General features: G+C 40.3%; 1 protein-coding gene across 1 annotated transcript; it reads right to left on the bottom strand.

Moving 5' to 3' along the window:
• Positions 1-17,538: 17,538 nt before the first annotated feature.
• On the bottom strand, positions 17,539-18,655 carry LOC131406239 (neuropeptide Y receptor type 6-like). Its single transcript, XM_058542045.1, is given in 2 exon segments — positions 17,539-17,709; positions 17,711-18,655. Coding segments are annotated over 2 exon segments (1,116 nt in total).
• Between the last annotated feature and the right edge of the window lie 4,628 nt (positions 18,656-23,283).

Below are 23,283 nucleotides of genomic sequence, written 5' to 3'. Positions count from 1 at the left end.
AATCCTTGATAATCAATTCTAGTGGGTTCCAGTGGTTTAAGGTACAACATTGATAGGTTAATGTTCACATTTAAAAGGCCATCCAGAGGTGTCCTTTAATTTCTATTTATTTAAGGTCCAGCTCAAATACAATCTTATTTATTCAACAATAATTTCTCTAGTGGAATGATGAGTCATATCCTGTGCTAGGTGCTAGGGCAGAATGAGTAAGACCTAACTTCTGCCTTCTGGAGCCTCACAGACCTGAAAGACAGACTTACAAACAAATACAAGTTGATATCACCTAAATACAGTAAAGGAGGATGGACGAAGGTTCTGAGCACTCAGGGGGGAACAGCTAGCAGGACCTGGGGCACTCAAGAAAAGAGACTTTTGTGATGGCTGTAGAGGAGAAATAGGGGTAAAACAGTTTGAGAAGGTGAAAGAAATCTCAGGCAAAGCAAACAACATGATCAAAGGCACAGAGATAACTAACAATATTGTTTGCTGTTAAGTCTTTACTGCATGTCAGGCGCGAAGCTAGGTGCTTTGCATGCGTTATATCACTTGACTCTCACAAAAACCTTTTAAAATGAGTATTACTATAATCTCTACTTTATAGATCAGGAAACTGAGGCTTGGGGAAGTTCTGTTACTTGCGCAAGTTTGTCTAATGTGTCAGAGCTGGGATTAGAACCAAGATCTATCAAAGCCTAAACTCTTAATCCTTAAATGACTGAAGGAAACTTATGTTCTGAATACAGTAGCGTGAGAGCAAAGTAGTAACAGGAGAGAAGGCTGGGAAAGGTTTTATGTGTTATGTAACCGTGAAAGCGTTCTTTATCTACTTCTTGTCCCCAGTCCCCTAACCCCCAATCTGGAAGGAATCTTATTGTTCCCTCTTAACCCCCAAGCACTTAATATTTATATCTCACGTGCACTTATAGTTATGTCCTTTCCTTATTTCCCTCTGTTCACCACTAGGCAACAAAGTCTTAATCAAAGGGATTATCACAGTGCCTGACTCATTTAGTGAATGTGCTCTACTCAGTGAATGAAAGAATGAATGAATCTAAAGGATTGCCTATGGTGGTGGCAACTTTAGGCACTGGGCTTTGCAATTCTATGTGAAAGGAGTTATGATTGCCTTGGAGAAACTGGAAACTCTCAGATTAATGTTAGCCCATTCCTATAGGCCATTCCTATATGCCAGTTGGCATTCATATAACCTCAGCATTGTCCCTTGGGTTTCAGTGAGCATGACATCATTATGGGACAAGCCAATTGGGCTTCCCACCAAAACTTATAAGAAAATTTGGGCTGAGCCACAAATATTATGAACTCTAACCCAGGGACAGAACAGCGCTCCCAGTAGTTCTTGCTGATTTCTGGATGTTATGGCTCCGTTGCCTGTGATCTATTTGGTGTTCAGCATTTAGCTATAAGTAAGTCTTGAGCCCCGATGGGTAGGCTGGGGTTGGGGAGCAGAGGGAACGAGAGCAGCTGGAGAGGCCTAGCGATGTTAACCAAGAATGTGCAAACAGGAAGGAAGACAGGAATCCAGGCTTATCTGGATGCCTTTTTCTATAGACGTGAAGCCTGATCGCGGCCTGTGGCCAGTTGTGTCTGCAGCAGAAATTGAGCTTTCCTCTTCCTAAGCCTCCCTTTCTCAAATTCTTAGGCCTAGAGCACACCTAAACCTGTTTCATCCCCACAGCTACATAGTAGAGTGAATGAGTCACCAGACTTATAGTCAGGAGATGTGGTTTCAAGTCCTGACTGCTAGTTACTACCTCTGTGACCTTAGGCAAGTCACATAGTCTGTCTGAGCTTTGATTTCTTCCATGGTAAAATGGAGTTATACCTCTATCCTGCCACTCCACATAGTTGCTGGGAGAATGAAATGAGATAATAGGGTTGAAAGTGTTTTGTGAATTATCAAGCTCTGTGTAATTGTAAGGGAGGAGGCAGACGGAGGATGTGGTTTCCTGAAGGGGATTTAGACTGAGGGATCAGATTCAGTAAACCCTTCTTTCGAAGCTGCCCAGTATGCCACAAGATGGCAGCAGGAGCCTGCCTTTGCTCCTGTCTTCAGCACAGGGGAAAAGAAGAAAGGGAGTTGGATGCCGCTGTGCTTTGTTCTGCAAAGGTGCTCTCTCCTTTACCACTGCCTACATCTCTCCCTCCACCAAATCCTTCCATCCTTTGTATTAAATAGTTTCTCAAAGGATTCACATTCTTAAATCAGATCCCCACTGTTGAATTTACACCAGTTCCGACTGCTTTCAGTTAAGGGTTGCAAACCTGTTCTGGGCACTGGGATTTCGTACAACTTTTGCCCTCTTGGGATTTCACTGCTATAAACTGCAAATTCACTTTCATTTTCATCCTTGAATCAGAGCTCTAGTGGACCTGGACAACCATCTAATCCAACCTCTCTTCTCACAGAAGAGGAAACAGGCACAGAGAAGGGAAATAATTTGTCCAAGATTAAACAATCAGTTCATTCAAGAGTTAAGACTTAACAGATGGAGAAAGACAAATACCATACGATTTCACTCATATGTGGAAGATAAACAAACAAACACACACATAGATACAGAGAACAGCTTGGTACTTCCCAGAGGGGAAATGGGGGTAGGGGGAGACGAAAGGGGTAAAGGGGCACATGTGTACGGTGATGGATGACAACTAGACTTTTGGTGGTGAACATGATGTAGTCTATACAGAAGTCGAAATATAATGATATACACCGGAAATTTATATGTTACAAACCAATGTTACCTCAATAAAAAAAAAAGTGTTAATATTTCAATCCAGGTTTCTTCCTGTGGGTTCAGTCTCTTTGCAAATCTAAGTATTTTCAAGGTGCTTTGGGAGGCTTGAAGCAGCTTTGTTTCTCTTGGTGCTGAGAATTTTGAGGGCTTTCTGAGGCAGAGGGAAAGAGGAGACCTCTCTGTAGCATCAATTTGAAAATCTTTTGAAGAAGTGTTGCCAGAAGCAGCTGATTAGGACTCCCCAAGTATCTGAAAGATAGGCCTTAGAAACTCTCAGGTGTGCTTGCTAGGACTGCAACAGATGCCTCAGGAGAGAGGAAGAATTGTTTTAAGGGACACATTTCAGTCTATGGGGCTTTTGCGTTAGGCTTGCCTTCCCAATTATATTCTGCTCGGAGGCACGTGTTAAATTGAGACCATTCTCAGTATACTGTGGCTTTTGGCAGAAGGCAAGAATGAGGGAAGCCAACCTTAAACATTGGCTGTCTTGCACAGGGCATTCTCTGTACACAGAGAATCCACATAAAGGTGGCAGGTGGTAGAATAAAAGAATATGACCTTGGGAGTCCAACAGACACTGCTTCAAAACCTGCCCTAGTTACTTACCTTTGTAGGCAATTTTCGTATGTCTCAGTTTTCTTATCTATAGAATGGGCATAATAACATCTACCTTATTAGCTATGTAACCTTGAAAAAGTTATTTAACCTCTGTGTACCTCCGTTATAGTGTCTGTAAAAAGAAGATAATAGTAAAATGAAAAATCCTACTTCATAGGTTTATAGTGATTAATAAGTTATTACCTAGAACCATGCATGACACAGAATAAGCATTTGGAAAGTATTAGCTGTTGTTGTTATTATTACTACCACCACACAGGGTTGTTGTGAAGATTAAATGAGACAGTGTTATGTAAAGTTTTTAAAGAGAATAGGCACTCAATAAAATGGTATTTATTTTTATTTATATGTAATTAATAACCATAGTGATGTAAATAGTATTCACAGTAAATGAACCTGCTTACTTATGATCTAGCTACAGGAGTATTATTTTGTCATTTGTTTTATGTTTATTCATACTCTGTTATTGAGGATAATTCTTAGCTTGTCTAATTATAGATGCATCTTCTTTTTGGTAATCTAAAGGCAGTAATAACGACGAACATTTATTGAGCCCTCGCACTGTGCCAGATCCCGTGCTTTATGTGTATTGTCTCAGAAGGATTCAGTACTTGTTTATGTCCCTACAGCTAGCGAGTGATAGAACTGGGATTTGAACCCAGGCAGTCTGATTCCAGAGTCTGCTTTCTTGACTATTTCTTACTATTCTGCCTGCCTTAATAAACGTTTACCATAAGAGGATTCCATTTCTTAGCAGTAGAATTAAAATATCCTGGAGCCAAGAAATATTTAAGAATTCATCATGGATATATAATATGTATCAGGCATAATAAAAATGTTCATAACCTTTGACCTGACAGATCCACTTTTAGGAATCTATCCTAAGGAAATAATCCAAAACACAATCAAAGTTTTATCTCAATGTCATTTCATCATAGAGTCATTTATAATGTGGAAAACTTTAAAGCAATCTAAACATCTAACCACAGAAAAGATTAGTAAAATATGGCATATCTGCTTGATGAGTTATTATGCAGCTCTTAGCAATTGTAAACAGTGATGCTATTTGGAACTTTGTAAGAAAACAGATGCTGCATATGAATTCATGAGAGGATAAATAAATAATAAATATTCTTTCTTTTTCCTTCTTGGATACTAATCTTTAATTTCTTCACTCTGGCAAGATCAGTAGGACAAAGGGATTCTCAATCCTGTTATATATTAGGACTTGAGGAATGTGGGTTATTTCTAAAGGTTGAGTCTTCTCTAGCTGATAGGGAGTCTCTAGGTAGTCTTTTCTTCATCAGCAAGTAGGTCTGGCCCCATGCTGGACACTCAGAGAGTAAAGAAATGTAAGGCCTCTATGGGTGAGGTTCTCCCAGTTTGGTTAGGACAGTCTGGCAGCCTGGAAGCAGAGTACTATGTGTGGAATTAGAGAAGAGCTGGGCAGCAGGAATAGATGACTTCATGTACATGTGCTGAGGGGGCCCAGGGACTGGAGGCACAGTGTGAGTCAGGGCTGCTGAGGAAAGGCTCTTTAGGGGCGGTGAGTCTTGGCCTAGACCCTGAAGGAAATTATGGGTCAAAACTGGTTGCTTTCCAGACCAGAGGAAGAGCACCATGGACAAAGGCCTGGAGACTGAAGTGACCATATGTTGTGGACAAAATAAATGTCTGTCTTAACTGGAGTGGATGGGCCACCTCGGGAAGATCAAGGGGTGAGCTTTGCTTTGCTTTTTAAAAATACGAGATCGTTAAAACACACTTAGTGTAGGTCATTAAAAAACACATAGTGGCTGATCATCTTGTCCTGGCTTTCTGGCCCAGACTCAAAGATAATGAATTTTATTTTCAGGTATCTTTTTCTTGACCATTTTTAGGAGTGCGTGTTTGAGATGGGTGCTGTGCCAAGAAGGTAAGATTTAGGACAGAAAAAAATAATTTAGTGTAGAAAGAAGCCTTTTCATTGTGTTGGGAAGAAGCTGCAAGGGAATGCTTTTTGTAAATTAATTAGTGTTTCTATGAGCACCACAGTGGGGGTCACCTGGAGCAAACAGATATTCATGAGAAGAGTCAAGGCTTAAGGGCCAACTAGCAAATCTGTCATCCCCAGAATTTTAGAAAATGAAAAATGGTAGGATGATACTCAGATAATGATAGCATGATTATCGTTTTCATTTAAATGAAGAGTGATGACCAGGAGATATTGTAAAGCCCTTCAAGATCCTTTGTAAAGGCTATAGGCTGACCCATCTGAATCAAGATACCAATAACCCCAGATCGGTTGTGGTAGAGACTTCTCGTGTTTGCTCATGTCTGGTTCTCTTCTTCTTTTGGGCACACTGGAGGATTGTATTTCCTCATCCCTTGCATTTAGGTAGGGACGTATGAATAGTTCTGGCCAATGGGCTGTGAGTAAAGTGATGTGCATGTCACCTTTAGGCCAAAGCATTTAATTGCTGGTATGAGACTCTTAAGCTCTCCCTATCCTTGCCTTAGTAACTGAAAAAGGTCATGTACTCCAGATGGTATAACTACAGGATGGCAGAGCCTCAATATCTTGGATCCCTGAGTGATTATGGGAGCAGAACTCCCCTCTCACCACCACCAATTCTAGGCCCTGATCTGAGAGATTTGGTGTTGTTTGTTACCATAGCATATACTAGCCTATCCTGACAGATATGTTCATCCTGCTTGTTTCTTTCCTTTTTCTTCCCTCTTTTCTTGGGACTTTGAAGAAGCTTTTATTCACCTCTAGAGAGTGGCGTGAATGAGTTGTAGAGGTATATTTGGGAGGGAGGGGAGAAGTGAGAGGGTGGATTTAGCTGGCAATAGTATAGAATTGCTTCAAGGTGTGTGTCATGAGGGTTGGAGGAGGAAGAAGGGATAAATTGAGAGATCTTGACAGTTTCTTCATCATCTCTGTGGGTGTTATATTCTATCTTGGGGGGATCATGAGCTACAAATGCTAACATTTCCTCATGTCCACTCCTTGACCTAACCTGCAGAGGCCTTCTCCTGAGGAGGCTTTGAGTGATAACTGAGGAGAAAGAAAACTGATCCGGAAAGCTTGACAGTTAAATCCAAAGTCAGCTGTAGAGGCTGAGGTTCCAGTGGCTCTGACCCTGGTTGTTGGTAGAATTGCTTTGAAGACTCACTATAGAGGAAAAAGTCAGCTCATCTAGCTCGGTTTCATTTGAAGTCTCTGTGGGAATTTGAGAATCCTCAATCATTAAACAATAAAATCAGATCATTTAGAGAATAAATATTCTTATAATGTAATTTACTCCAAAAATATTTCTCAGCAGGAATCAGAAGCCAGCCGTCTTGTTTAATTCTGCCACCAACTAGCTTGGTGGTGGCTAGCAAGTCACTTTCCCCCTCTGAGCCTCAGTCCTTTCTATAAACTGTTCGGGCTGTGATATTCTTCTTTTTTTTTTTTTTGTGAGGAAGATCAGCCCTGAGCTAACATCCATGCCAATCCTCCTCTTTTTTTTTGCTGAGGAAGACTGGCCCTGAGCTAACATCTATTGCCAATCCTCCTCCTTTTTTTCCCTTTTTCTCCCCAAAACCCCAGTAGATAGTTGTATGTCATAGTTGCACATCCTTCTAGTTGCTGTATGTGGGACGCCGCCTCAGCATGGCTGGACAAGCGGTGCGTTGGTGCGCGCCCGGGATCTGAACCTGGGCCACCAGTAGCGGAGCGCACGCACTTAACTGTTAAGCCATGGGGCCGGCCCGGCCCTGATATTCTAAAGTTCTGAGAGGAGAGAATGTATAGGAATGTTCCCAATTTAGGGGTTGAGGATTCTCATGGGAGAAAGGGAAGAGAGTTAACTCTGATCCGTGATTTACAGTGTCAGAGGTGGGGGCCGGCCTGGTGGTGTAGTGGTTAAGTTTGTGTGCTCCACTTCAGTGGCCTGGGGTTCACAGGTTCGGATCCTGGGTGCAGACTTACGCTCTGCTCATCAAGCCATGCAGTGGCGGCATCCCATATACAAAATAGAGGAAGATGGGCACAGATGTTAGGTCAGGATCAATCTTCCTCAGCAAAAAGAGGAAGATTGGTGGTGGGTGTTAGCTCACAGCCAATCTCCTTCACCAAAAAAAGAAAAAAGAATACACTGCCAGAGGCTGTCCTTGTTTCCTCTCCCGGGGGATGATGACAATGCAGTATGTACATGAAATTGCTTTGAAGCTTCCTCCCTGGAGGCCATAAATGCCTTGAGGTCAACAACCTGGTTTCATTTGTCTCTGCCTCTCCTGTGCCTGGCATAGCTCTTGCCATAGAGTAGATGCTTAATAAATGTTTGCTGACTTGAATTGGAGCAAATACTTTAAAAATTTTTTTACAGCTTTATCGAGGTATATTGAAATACAAAAAATTACACGTATTTAAAGTGTGCAGTTTGATAAGTTTTGACATGAGTATACACCTGTGAAGCCATTACCACAATCAAGATAATTGATGTATCCATCACCTCCAAAAGTTTTCTCATGTCCCTATGTGATACCTCCCGTCTACCCTCCCTCTATCTTCACACAACCACTGATTTGCTCTCGTCACTATAGATTAGTTTGCATTCTCTAGAATTTTATATAAATGGAATGCAGTATGTACTCTTTTTTTTTTTGTCTGGCTTCTTTCACTCAGTAATTATTTTCAGATTCATCCATGTTGTAGCCTGTATCAATAGTTTATTCCTAGGTAGTATTCCATCATATAAATACACCATGGTTTGTTTATTCATTCACCTGTTGATGGACATTGGATTGTTGCTGGATTTTGGCTATTATATATAAAGTTGCTATGAACATTCATGTACAAATCTTTATATGGGCGTATGCTTTTATTTCTATTAGGAGAACATCTAGGAGTGGAATGGCTGGATCAAATGGAGGTGTCTAACTTTTAAGAAAATATCAAACTGTTTTCTTTTTTGTTTTGTGAGGAAGATCAGCCCTGCGCTAACACCTGCCAATCCTCCTCTTTTTTTTGCTGAGGAAGACTGGCCCTGGGCTAACATCCACACCCATCTTCCTCCACTTTATATGGGACGCTGCCACAGCCTGGCTTGCCAAGCGGTGCGTTGGTGCGCGCCCGGGATCCGAACCAGGGAATCCCAGGCCGCCGCAGCGGAGCGCGCGCACTTGACCTCTTACACCACCAGGCCGGCTCCTCAAACTGTTTTCTAAAGGGGTTGTATCATTTTAGATCCTGCCAGCAGCTTATGAGGGTTCAATTCCTCCACATCTTTGCTAACTCTTGCTATATGTCAGCCTTTTTTTAATTTTAGCCATTCTAACAGGTATGTAGTAGTTAGTATCTTGTGGTTTTCATTTGGATTTCCCTAATGGTTAATAAGCATGAGCATCTTTTTATGCCCTTATTTGCCATCTGTATATCTTCTTTGGTGAAATGTCCGTTCAATTTTTTTTTGCCCATTTAAAAAGTTGAGTTGTTTGTTTTCTTATTATTGAGTTTTGAGGGTTCTTTATATATTTTGGACACAAGTCTTATATCAGATATATGCTCTGCAAATATTTTTTCTCAGTTTGGCTGTCTTTTCATTCTCTTATCAGTGTCTTTCAAGAACAGAAGTTTTAAATTTTGATGAAGTCCAGTTTATCAATTTGTTCTTTAAAGGACCATGCTTTTGGTGTTGTATCTAAGAAATCTTTATCTAACCCAAAGTCACAATGGTTTTTTTTTCCTGTTTTCTTCTATAAGTTTTATAACTTTAAAATTTACATTTAGGTATGTGATCCATTTGAGTTTTTATATGGTGTGAGATATGAATCAAAGTTCTTTTTTTTTTTTTTTTGCACATGGATATCAAATTCTTCCAGCCATTTCTTGAAGAATACTTTATGTATAATTTTTCAGATTAAAGAAATCTCTATTAGCCCAGACTATTCCACTTTACAGATAAGAAAATAGGATTAGAGAAGTAAAGTGACTTGTCCAAGGCCACATAGCTAGTTAGTGTTAGATCTAGGCCTAGAACCCAGGTCTTCTGATTCCCAGTCCGTTAGTTTATTCACTATATTGTCTTTTTATATTATCCTTTCAAATACTCTGTTCTTAAGTATTATCATTCTGCCTTTTTTTCGTTTCGTGAGGAAGATCAGCCCTGAGCTAACATCCAATGCCAATCCTCCTCTTTTTTTTTTTTGCCAAGGAGGATTGGCCCTGGGTTAACATCTATGCCCATCTTTCCTCTACTTTATATGGGACGCTGCCACAGCATGGCTTGACAAGTGGGGCATCGGTGTGTGCCCGGGATCCAAACCTGCAAATCCCGGGCCGCCGCGGCGGAGTGTGTGAACTTAACTGCTACACCACTGGGTCGGCCCCCATTCTGCCGTTTTTTAGAAGAGAGAATTGAGGCCTAAGAGAGGACTACCACTTCAGAGGCCATGCTGTGAAGGCCCACATCTCTCGGACTTCATCCTCTATTATTCTCCCCTCACTTACTCTGCTTTAGTCTTCTTGCTATTCCTTGGATCTGCCAGGCACACTTCTGCCTCAGGGCCCTTGCACTTGCTCTACCCTCTCCCTAGACTCTCTTCTCTCAGCCATCTGCATTGCTTCCTTACCTCCTTCAAGTCTTTGCTCAAATGTCACCTCAGTGAAACCTTCCCTAACCACACATTTAAAATTGCAAGCCCTTCCTCCAACAATCTGCATGCCCCTTCCCTGAAGTATTCTGTAGTCTGGTTGTGAAGCCAGGTCCCATGGGGTGACAAGAGATTTCCTGTCAGAGCAATACCAGGGTCGTGGCTGAGTGAAGGTGGAGAGTCTTTTTCTACATGATCAGGGTTGAGGAAGGATGCTGAAATCAGCTTGAAATCATCTGCTTTTTTCTCCCAGCATCTTTAGGAACTGAGAGTCCTCTATAGATTTTTAGCCTAACTCTCTGTTCTGTGGGCTGAGTCTGACCCACGTAAATTTTTAGAAGAGCAGCCTCCTCAGGGCTTATACAGGTGTCAGAGGTTTTAATATTGCTGCTGTTTCTTGAGTCCCCTCTTGGTACAGGCACTGTACATACATTGTCTTCGATTCTCACAACAGTCCTGCAAGGCAAGAATTATTCTCTCTCTTATGTGCTTAACTCTAGGGCCACACATGTTAAAGAAGCTTGCCTCAGTTCACACAGCTAGTAACTGGTAGGGCCAAGATTCAAATCCAGGGCTGGATGGCTCGATACCTGAGCTTTTCCCACTTTGCTTTGATAATATGTTTCCACTTTCCTGTCCATCTCTCCCAACCTAGAAGGAATATCATCAAGCAACTACTATAGCATGGGGGTGAATAGGGAAGGCTATTCCCGTGTCATCTCTACATCTCTTCCAGAAGGGGAGACAGCAGGAATCCTTTTTCATAGATGGCAGAACTGAGGCACAGAGGGATTAAGTGACATGCTTAGGGCTACAAAATAAGTCTTTGGAAGAGTTGAGATGAGAGTTCCAGGATTCCTGGCTTCCAGGGACATTGTTTGAGAGTCCATGTCCCACCAACACAAGAGACAATTTTATTGTAGATCTGAACATATGAGCAGGTGGATGATACTTGTGGCCTCTCTGAAGGATGAGTGAACATCTGAGATCTGTGAGCTATTCACTCACAAATGAGGTCCCTCCACACAATACTGTAGGTGTGGGTTCCACTGAATTATTGACTTATAAGCCATATCCCATACCCACTCCACAAAGCGAGATGCCCGGAATTTTTATTAGGCTCCAAAATTAGACTTAACATCTGTTTCTGAGACCTCCTAGCTCTTCCAGGAGCATCTCTCAAATCCTGGTTTTGTACTTTTCTCAATTCCCTGAAGTCAGAGAGAGGGGGTGTTTTTCAGAAGACAAAAGGGTAACAAGGGGCTTTGTGTGAAAATTTTCGTGAAGTGTTTCATGGTTATGGCAGGCTTGATTTAGCTTATATCTCTCTCTCTCTAGGAGCCTGTGATGCTACTGCTAAAGTGTCTCATTACTTTGGGGGGCTGAGAGCATGCCTATTCTGCATAGTAAGATGAATAGGTACCATTTGGAGACTCATTCCCCTGGAAGATTTTCATCTGAACAGACTGGCAGGGTCTAATGGCATAGCAGACAGAGCTGTTGGTCATTGAAGTCAAGGGTGCTGGGCTTTAGCTACAGCTTTGCCAATTTACCAATTTGTATAGTCTTTGTTAGTGATCATGTACCCCCTGGGTTTCCTGGGGGAGGTAGGGAATTAGATTCTGATGAAAAGGCATAGTCCCACTCTGCCTCCTTCTAAACACTTATAATTGTCTGGATTACTTACAGTCCCCCTTCCTTATTCCTCCTTCCTCCTTCCAGTGCATTCCTCAAGAGCAGGGACCCGGTCTTATCATCTCCAGTGTCTAGCAGAGAACTTGGCAGGTACTCAGTAAGTGATAGTTGAATGATGAATCAGAGAGGATGGAATTTTAAGCTAGAGAGATAAGGCTTTACCACTGTGTGACTTTAGGCAACTTGCTTAACTAACAGTTTCCTAATTTGTAAACTGGAGTAACATTATCTACCTACAGGAATGTTTTTAGGGTTAAATGAGTTAATGAGTGGAGGGACAAAGTGAGTGACAGATGGCCCTTTGGACTCTGTGATTCAGTAACACAGCTTAGAACGCAGAATCACAGAATTACAAGGCAGCTAAGAGTATAACCAGCCTTATCTCTGCCTGGCTAGGTCCTAATCATCCTTTGGATCTCAGTTTTAAAATTACTTCTTCCAGGAAGAGTCCATTATCTACTCCCTGTCCCCATTCTCCCCAGACTAGGTTAGTTCCTTCTGCTAAGTGCCTTCATAATGTTATATTTTCTCTGTTACAGCACTTGTCACAGTTTGCTTTTTTAAAAATGTATCATCTCTGATAGACTGTAAACTCCGCGAGGATAGGGAGTTATGTAAATCTTGTTCACTATTGTATTTAATCACATAGTAGATGCTTATTAAATATTTATTGACTGAATGATGCATTTTACAGGTGGGGAACCTAAAGCTTAGGAAGGATAAGCGATTTGCCCAAACTGCAAGCTGGGCCCCCTGTATCCTGACTTCTTGTACCCCAGCTGCCTCACAGACAGGGACTTTGGATTCTTAGTTGTTTTTTTAAAGTTTTTATCTTTCTCTTACCCACTTGAAAAAATTATACAAATAATATATGTTCCTAGTAGAATATTTAGAAAGTATAGATAAGCAAATAGGCACAAAGAAAGAGAGAGGAAGGGAGGTTAGAAGGCAACATGGAACAAGGAAGGAAGACGTAGAGACTCCTGGGGATAAGCACTGTTAACATTTGGGAATATTTTCTTTCAAACACTTTCCTAGGTGCTGTGCACAAACACATGTGCACCCCCCGACGCACGTTAAAATACTGTTTTTGTTTTTAAATCGAGAAACTTTGCAGGCAATAGAAAAGTGTAAAACTTGAATCATTAGGTGACAGCTGTCTGGTGGCAGTGTCTGGGAGTTGGGGACTCCTGCTGCTGCAAAAAACCAGAAGGCACCTTCTGGAATCCCAGGATGAGGAGACTGCCTCCAAATCAATAACTCAACAACTTTTGCTTTTAGGTTTTATGTTCCCTTAGTGGAGAAGAAGAATTTGGCTCACTGAAAAAGACAAAGTTCTGCCCTGCCTTGGCCTTTTATATAGAGTCTGGGTTTTTCTCTAATGGAGTCATAAGGGGGCCCACTGTCCTGGAGCCTGGTTGACCTGAAAGACTGGCCTTTCGTTTCGAAAAGCTGTTTGCTCTGAGAACTGTCAACTTAATTAATTGGAAGTTAATGGAGCATTTTCCTCCCGTCCGAGGACCTGCCCAGTTAGCTGACGCTTATTGACACAATTCTTACTGGCAAATAACATTTGAGCCATAAAAGTCCACTTTGCCCTTGAGCCTCCCCTGGAACCAAGGAGTGTTTGTATTTGTCTCCTGCCAGTGCAGATTTCCTGAGCACTGGCTCTTATCTTTCAGATGGAAGTTTGGCACTCTGCTTCTTCAGGTACTGGGTCCAGGGAGTACAGGTCCCACTTACTATCCACAAACCACTTCCAAGCAAAGATTTGTTACCCCTAGATTTATTCTACATCTACACTTTGCAAATATTGATTGAGTCCCCACTTTGTGCCAGTGGGGACTGGCACTGGAGCCACCACAGTGAATAAGACACTGTCTGTGCCTTCAAGGAGCTCATGCCTTATGGAGCAGGCACACATATAAACAGTCCTTCATGGTTCTATGTGGTAGGTATACATGGGGTACGATGAGAGCAGTGACTAGGGGATCCTAACAGCCCTGGGGGATCAGAGAAGGTTGTTGAGAAAGGTTTAAGCTGAGTCTCAAAGGACTCAGGATTTTGTGGTTTATTGACATTAGTATAACCTTGTGTAATTAGGGTTATGTCTTTATGCTTTCATTGGATAATTAATAAAGCATAGATTTGAAAACATTCAGGCATTCAATAAGTAATTAATGACTGCCTAGCTTGTTTTTTAAGAAATAACTTTTAAAATCTATATGTATTAAATATTTTTTCCTTGCCTAATCCTCTCTTAAATATTCTGAGGGGGCTGTGAATAAAAGAAGATGTAGAAGGAATAAAAAATGTAGGTCAAGGTCTCTGGAAGTTCACAGTCTAGTTGAGAAGAACAGATTTATCTACCTAAAATAGAGAATTGCAGGAAACAGTCAACGACCCAATGTAAGATACATATGTCCTGTCACCAGCACCAAACGTCCTTTCACTTCTTCTGCAGGGAAGCACCATCCCAGCTTCAACAAGGAGTTTGATTTGGGCACAGAAACAGGGGAAAGAGACCTGCTGTGCCTTCCTTAGCCCCCTGGAAATCTTTGTCTTGTTCTTTCTCCAGTTTATTGGGTGAGCACATTTATTGCATACATGACTTCAGGGAGGATTTTAGGAATTCCTGGGCATATCAGTCTTGAAATAACTCCCCTCACCCCTCGTCGAGTATACTTCCTCTTTGCTTCCCCTGTATAGTCTCACTTATGGGTGTAAAGATAAATTGAGTTCTCCTTTGATATTAACTCTGCCTTTGGTTACTCTTAACTTTCCTTTAGGCAGCTTTCAATCTAGCCAGAAGGAAAGCCTTCAAAACCAAGATGTTGAATTACTCCTCTGGTGTAGTGTAAACTTTTTAAAGCCTCAACTAGATTGTAAACTCTTTAAAGCTGTATCTTGCACTTTTTCTATACATAATACACTTTTTCTATAGTAAGGACTTAATATATTTTTCTTGATATATTATTTTACAAAACACAAAGCTTACAGGAAGAGAGATTGGCTGTTTTCATTGTGCTGATGTACTATGCTGTTCATGCTCAGCATACAGAGGGGAGCAACTTCTTTGAGTTGAAGCCTCATTCATGTTGCTTTGTCAAGTTATTTATACCTTTTCCAGAACATCACATTTTCCGTTGCAGAAAAATATGTGCCATATGCGTGTAAACCACATTTGGGTATTCTTTGTTTTGAATCATTTATGTTGTTGATTCTCTCTGTTAGAAATTATTCCTCCTGGGGGATCTTTAGAAAGAGGCAGAGAGAAAACTTAGGGGACTCATTGCAAGGATGTTTTAGCATTTTCTCATTTAGCTCTGGTTCACTGGACAGATACATTCAGAATAGTTAATTTACTAATTTTTTGAGGGCATAAATATTTATTCATCCTGCTAATAGTCATCTTTTCTGGTAACTTTTAAAGATATGAGATATTACTCTCAATCCAAAATGATTTGAGGTCATGGGATAGAGGAGCGGATTTTTGGGGCAATGACTAGAGGAAACTCTGTTTCCAGGGCTCTCTGGCAAACATCATGAAGTTCCAATCTCAGACAGATTCCTAGAAGGGAGAATGCAGACCCATCTGGCAACTGGGGAGAGGCGAGTGAGAAAATGAGGCCTTATTTCATTCACCAGGTGGCTCAACAGTAGACCAAATTGGTGTGAACCATCCACAAATACTGGAAAACAGGAAATCAGGTTGACTTTCTTGAACTCTTTCCTTGTTTTCTCTCGAAAATGAATTTTACCTCCACTGGACCCCACAATACTTGGTTTATATTTTCACTATACCTTCTTAAGTAGCTATTTATAGACCTGGGCTCTCCTACCTGTCAGAATGTAAGCCCCTTAAGGGTGAGGACATGCATTAAAAAGTACATTTAATTCATTACTTTTTTGAGGTAAAAATAAACACAATAAAGACTATTATTGATAGTCATATCATTAGTGACTTTTGTTTCATTAAAGCTCAAGAAAAGTTTAGAGGAAAAGACAAATCAGTTTTATGGGAGAAAGGAATAGCTCTTATCACAGAGCCAGAAAGAACACCATAATATTTAATCATAGATGGGAGATCTCTTCTGAATGTTTAGGGTGGGGGGGTCAGGGTTAGAGGAGCGTGGGTGTATGTGTGTAGGTGAGGAGAAGGGGTGGTATCAGAGTTGGATGAAAACCCTTTCCTGCTTTCAGTGGCTAGGTCAGAATAATTTTAGTAATGGAAACTAGAATCAATATATCTTTACCAAGTAAGTAAAATATCACATTGGATCTTAATTATAGGACTAACCACTATCTGTCAGGGGATGTAGAAAAGGTATCAAGGGAGTGTTGACTACTTTCTGGGCTAAGGGGCTGCAGTCCTATACCTTTAGGATTCTAAGCTGACACCATTTCAAGTTGATTTTTAGATAAGAGTTTTTATTTCCTCCTAATACTATAAGACTGTTACTTTTTATTTCATTTGGGTGTCCTGCAGTGCTTTTATTTTTCATTTTAATTATATAACAGAAAGAATAGGAATCCTGAAAGAAGGAAAAGAGAGAGAGGAAAGTAGGGAGGGAGGGAGAGGGAGAGGGAGAGAAAGAGAAGAGATTTTTCAGGCATGAAAGACATGAAGGTAATGTGTAAGAAAAAAAACACAATAGAAAAATCACAGATATTCAGAGAAATATTACCTTTTATTCAAAAGAGGAGAAATACAGTTAAATTTTTAACATACAAATAAGCTGCAGCTCAAACTTAATAGTATAAGGGAGATTTATCCAAGGAAGAGATAAAGCTGTCATGATTTAGTAGAAGTCACTGAGCTAATGGCTATTTGAACAGGAGCTCAATATCCTTTTTAAAAACAATCTAGCTGATTCTCCCATGTAAGTGACTCTGTGAGGACGAGGGACATTTTTTAAATGTTTAAGTCATAAGATTTGTGAGAGGTTTTAAAAAATCTGGATCTAATTATATAAGTGCTACTGATGAAATCCCTCAGACCCAATGATAGTTATAATGACCCCAACTTAATATACATAAAGAATTAGGGATAATTTATATAATTTATATAATTTCATTTTATAATGAAAGATCTGTCTACATTGGCCATTAATAAGTTAATGTGATTTCTAGCATAGTTGGAGTGCTAAAGAGTTTGTGGCCAGTTCTAGTGGCACTACTAGCATTGTTAGTGAAGAAAATATACTGTTATCATAAACTAGAGAATCTGATTCAGGCATGGGAATTAATTATAATTACAATACTTAGTTTAAATCTTAAGTTAAAACCATTCCTTCAATTTTCAATCTAAACTTACTTTGTTCACTAATTAATAAATTATGATGGGGGCTTTCTGACTTGGCTGATTAATCGAATAGTTACATGGTTGAAAGTTACAATTTCCATATCTGAAAGTGAAATTTCTTCAAAGCTAAGGAGGTATAACGTTGTTTTTACTAGGCATATGATTAGTAATAACTTTTGTGGATATTCCATTGAATAACAGTATTTGGAAACTTTGTTCCCCAGCCGTCAATGCTGCTTGCCTCTCTGGCTTTCTCATTATCATTCTTTGCCACAGATGACAGCAGCTAGGTTGTTTGAGTATTTAGAGTTATTCTCCTAAGAGAAAACAGGTGGCATGTGTGTGCATGCACATATGTGTGTATGTGTGTGTGTTGGGCAGATGTATGACACAGACAGATCTGGCCTAAAGCAAAACTGGGTAGTATAAAGTTGCTCTTTTTTTTTGGTTCTGGCTTCTTCTTTATGCATCTTGCCCTATCCTCAGCCATTATCTCTCTGTCTCCCATTCAAGAAGGGCTTTAGCATTAAGTGTTAACAATTTTTATATACCTCTTGATGTGTAAGCCAATCTTAATGATCCTTTGGATTCCTCTGTGTGCATAGTGGAGATGGCAATATTGTCACATCTTTCCTGAGGTGCAAAGCACCAGCAGTGGTGAATAAGCATCACCAGGTCCTTCTGGAAATTTTTGTTGAGAAAGCCATAAAAGAGATGGGTTTATACATGTAGAAACCATAGCAACCAAGTGGCAAACTACAAATACCAGATCATGGTGGCAGCTCATCAGCACCTCATGATACCAGTCAAAGATGACATTGAAGATGTTCAAGGGCAACCAGCAGGCCCCAAAGGTCACCGCAATGGAGATCAACATCGTGCTGATCCGCTTGTTCTCACTGAGCCGGCTCTCGCTTTTCCTCTTCTTGTCCACTTTCACATTTCTCCTGCGGAGGTAGATAACAATCTTCAGGTAGCAGATGAGGATGAAGCTCAGAGGGACACAATACTGGAGCATAAACAGGGAGGTGGTAAAGAGGAGCTGGTTCATTCTGGAGGGCCAGTTCTCTACACAGGCCACACGATAGGTGTAGAGGTCAGTGGGGAGAGAGAGGTTGTGGAAGGGCTCATTGGTGAGGTGGTAGGACAGGAAGAAGGGAACAGACAACAGAAGGGAAAATAGCCAAATCAATAGGATACCCCAGTAGGCATGAGATACACTGGGCTTCCAGCCATGGGGGTTCACAATCAGCTGATATCTTTCAACAGCCATTAACACAAGTGAGAATATCGACACAGAGATGGAGACACTTTGCACATAGGAGGTGAGTTTGCACATGATATCCCCAAATATCCAGTGGTCCATCAGAGTGTAGATGACAGTAAAAGGGATGCACATGACACACACCAAGATGTCAGAGAGGGAGAGATTAGCAATCAGTATGTTGGTGACGTTCTGAGCTTCTCTATGCTTTTTAAAGATGATAATGATGAGAGAGAGGTTTCCAAAAAGGCCCACAATTAAGACTATAGTGTAGGCTATGAGTAATAGGAGCAAGGCTAGAGAAGGGAGTTGACAGAACTCAAAGTAGAAAAATGCAGAGTTGTTGCTCTTTGCATTGGTTTTATTAGATGCTGGATGGTTTAGGGAAAGTTCCATTATGTCAGAACTGTAAGACGAGCTTTTCTAAGCTTACTTGTATTATGGGTGGCTATTTCAACCATCAGTTCTCGGGAAGCACTTTGTTCTGAGGCTTCCAATGAGTAATTAGTAGGGTTTAATCTTCCCTGATCTTTGTCTTTGCTTGCTGGAGACCCATGAATGACTTGAGTATGCTCTTGAGATCCTAAAAGATTAAACAGAACCCAGAATATTAATACAAGTTCTTAACAACCCGGACAATTCTATAGGTGGAACAATGTCCCTGAGAGGACATAGACAGAAATCCAGAGGGTCTCTCTGTATCCTGGCCTTCTTCTCATCTCAGGAAGCTTTATTTCTCCCATTAGTATAGCCTTTAGAGCTAATGAGGCAGGGAATGTGACAGCATTCTGTTAACTGTATAAAGCAGCCTAAATGTACATTTCCATCCCTATTACCTTCCATCTTTTATTTATTTATTTATTTTTTTACTATTGTCTGGTTATACAGACACCTGCTTCAAAGGACTATAAAAGCTACAAGGATAGGGATTGTGCTCTGGAGGCCAGAGTACTATGTATGGAGTTGGGTTCCAACTGAAACATCATTACTTGCTATTTGTATGACTTGGACATGTCAATTACCCTTTCTGCTCAGTTTTCTTGTCTGTAAAATGGGGATAAACAATGTCTGTCTGAGTTGTTGTGAGGATTAAATGAGATCATGCAAGTGAATTTGTCCCTCGTCTCAACATAGACCACATAGTAGGTGTTGAGTATATGTGTGTTGAATAAAATTTGTCAGCTGCACTGCCTAGAGCTAGTCTATAGCCTCTAGTCTGGGGCTAGAATCACAGATCACACTTGCTATGCAACAGCATATGCTTTCTCCTCTTCGTACTTCTTCTACTCTCCGGGGCTGAAGCCATACTCTGCACAGGCAGTTTCTGGGAACGTTGCTCAGATTCTGGAGATCAAGGCAATGTAGCTAGTGAGCTATTACTCAAAATTAACTTTATTTAGAAAGCATTCCTCTAATTCTCCTTCTTTGGGGTTCCTTCTTCTTCTGACTTCCAGAGGAAAGGGGTGCTCTTGTTCTATGGCTCAGCATGGTTTAGGGTGGTTGTACTCAATGGAATTATTCATACCAGGATACACGACGGGTGTGATAAACTTGCCACCATTCTAAGTGCTGAGATTTCTGGCCCAAAGAGGACACATTGAAAGAGGGCAAAGGAAAAAAAATACTCCTCATTTTGGTTTATTCTTTAGGAATTTGAGGGAAACACCATAAATAACATTGATAAAGGAAGCTGAGCAATAGGAATGAAAGAGAAAAACTTCTTTTGTTGTTTGAAATTACCCTGGACTGCTGTCACATTCTTTCTGAGTTCAAAGGCTTAACAGATTCTTACTGAAAAGAAATGACTTTAAGAATACTTGTTATGTCTGTCATGGTTTTAACAAGATACCACAATGAAGAACACAATAAAAATACCACAGATGAGTAGAAACTGTTGATAAAGACAGTATATTTTATAAAGAAGGACCCAAGGGACTGATCTGTGGCTCAGATGTGATGTGATAAGTAGAAATAGCAAAATTTATAAACAGTGGTATTTGAAGTGAAGGTTTAGGGCTTGGATTGTTCAGGGGTTCAGCAGACGTAGAGTTCACAGATACTGGCTGTAGGGAAATGTCAAGAGAGATTTAAGTTCTTTGTGACAGTCGATGGACTGAGAAATAGAAAGCTTTAATTGCTTATTAGAGACCTCCTACCAGCGAGCTTCACTTGGAGGGGGAAAGGAATGAAAGGAAATAGGCAATAACTACACATACAGTTTGGTTTGCTAGAATGAGCACCAGACTTCCTGTCAGGAGACATGTCCTGCTGCTAACTAGCTGTTTGATCTTGGGCAAGTCACTCCCCTTCTCTGGGCCTCAATTCCTTCATCTGTCAAATGCAATTTTAAAAATGGCCTCCCTATTTCACACTTTGTTATAAGGGCCAATGAAATGATGTGTTTAAAACATCTTATAAACTGTTAAATACTGTGCAAATTCAAGTGCTCATTATTGTTGTCATTTTTATCCTTGTTGAGTGTTTCAGTCATTTGGACTGAATTATCTAATTCCTATCCTCCTGAGAGCTATGAGTGCTTTCGTAGCTGCTGTACTATTTATTTCTCTGACATCAGGTTTGCTGGAAAGAGGTGGCAGTGTTATATTTCCATTTCATAGACAGAAACCAAAGTATAGAAAGGCCCAAGAGCTTAGCTAAAGCCAAACAAAACCAGCAAAGACGTGCTTTTTTTCTTCCCAGCTCTTATTGTCTACAAGAAAGAAAAGCTTCCTATGAATCCCGCAAACATAGATCTGAATAACAGTTTTCTCTTTACAGATGTAGAAATTCATACAATTTTGCAGTTCCCAGCAGGTTGGTAATAGAGATAGGGATAAACATCGGGAACCCTTTTGTTGTCTATTCTAGTTGATCTGGGTTGTCTGGGCTGAGTGAATGGGGATCACTCACCATCCTGCAACAGCAGGTCTGAAACTGGGTGGAGACCCCTCTACTTTCCTCTATGCTAATTAGTAGCAAAGTACAAATTAGCTCCCCAGTCTGTAAATTCCTATAGGGTCTTGAAGCCCAGAAAAGCCAGAAGAAGGTCAGATGGGCCTCATCCATGAGGGAATCAAAAAGGAGTGCTGGACTTACATTATCCAGTGCTCTCCACACAGTACAGAGAAGAGCAGGAAAATCCCCAATGTGGCAATTAAATGGCAATGTGGGATTTACACTTTACATAATTGGTAACTATTAAGTTAAAATATTTAAATCCTGCCTATCTGGAAGCAAAATAATGCTAAGCCTTGTTTCATAAAAAAATTTTTGGGATACATTTCTATTTTAGGAAAGTTCATCTTTGGCTTCTTTGGTTGGAAATGACCCAGGGGTGTGAGATCTCAAATTACCAAGTGACTTTTTGCCCAAAAATATGAGTATTATATGGCAGAGGTAGGCAATCTTCAACTTTCAACTTGATTGTATCTAGCTCATGAGGCATATGCCTTGAACTGGCTCCATTTATGCCTTTTAACACAAAAGTACAGCATTACATTACACATTTTTTGTAGTTTGTGTTTGAAAGTTTCAAGATGTACAAAATAAGAACACTACTCCACCAAAGTCTCTATATGCATATTTTATTTCTGTATCAGAATGTCTTTTTGATAGTGTGTGTCTTTGTCTCTTCATTCATGCAACTCTATTTTTTGGGTGGGGTAGAGTGGTGTGTGTCTGGCCCTTGGTCTCTCTGTGTTTTTTCCACACCTCTCAGTGTCTTCCTCTCTTTCTGCCTGTCTCATTCTCTTTTCTGTTCTCCTCTTTCCCTTAATTGTCCATAACATGGAAAAATTAAAGCATGTTTTATATTATTTGTTATATATCACTTGGTGCTATGGTGTTTTGACTTGGAAGAGACTCCGTGGGTCTTCCAATATACGCCTCTCATTTGACAGATGTTGCAGCCTTGCAGTTAATTACTGGCGGAACAGGGACCAGAGCCTGAGTCTGCTGGCTCTCAGAGAGTACCATGCTCTATCCACTATTTTCTGCTGCTTCCTGTTTCATATTTCTTGAATAAAGTTCTGTATTTCTTGTTCTTAATTTTAAAAGCAAGTGAGTAGAATATTTTCTATTTCTTTTATGTTAAAAATTTTTTCTTATGTAACCTCTGGGATTCTGTGGCCTTGGTCAAAGTGAAGTTTTGCACACCCTCCACCTCCCAAGTATGTATGTGAGGGGTCCCAAATAGGACAGGACCACATTGCAAGCATCCCTCCATAGGACTCTCTGTCCTTTTCCTTAAACCTCTAGGAATACAGATTCTATGCCTGTGTTGATGCAAATAACATCTCACACTTGCTTAGGGCTTAATGATTTTAAAGTACTATCCCATTCATTAATTCATTCACAAATTCAAGCACTGACAAGTGGGCTGTCTTGGTTTTTACAGCAGTCCTGAACTCTAGATAGGAATGATACTTTAATTCTGATTTTACAAGCATGGCAACTAAGACCCAGTGACTTGCCCATGGTTGCATAGTTAGTAGGAGAGCCAGGAAAAAGACTTCTACTTTGTAAACAATACAGAAAACAATATTTCTAGTTTATTTGGTCATTTCATTTTTTAGAAAAATCAAATTAGTCATTTGTGTTTGATGAAAACAAATAGAATTAGAATCTCTGTAAAGACACATCTTAGAGCTTTCCCTAAGAACAAAGGCTATGTTAATAACCACAAGAAGCATCAAGAAACAAATGCCTACTCTCTCACAGCATTATTAAAAAAGATAATTGGCCTGGTTATTCTATATCATCCAAACTCGTTATCCTATTCAACTATTCACCTATTCCAAAAAATCAAATTTCACATCTATCTGTTGCAGAAGTGTGTGCTATCTTTTAAGATTTGGGATAAAATTTGACCCATCCATTATTTTATTACGTGTATTTTGATTTTTTCTGCTAGAGATAGTTTATCTGTTTTTCCTTGAATTTGACAATTGCCTGAGTCCATATAAAGTGTTAGTGGAAAATACACACATTTCATTTCCCAAAGCCTAATAGTTACTTTTAAAATC

This window comes from Diceros bicornis, chromosome 1 (genome assembly GCF_020826845.1).
Source record: "Diceros bicornis minor isolate mBicDic1 chromosome 1, mDicBic1.mat.cur, whole genome shotgun sequence".
Lineage (NCBI taxonomy): Eukaryota > Metazoa > Chordata > Mammalia > Perissodactyla > Rhinocerotidae > Diceros > Diceros bicornis.
Note: the sequence above shows the minus strand (reverse complement) of the source record. Positions and strands in the feature narration are given on the sequence as shown.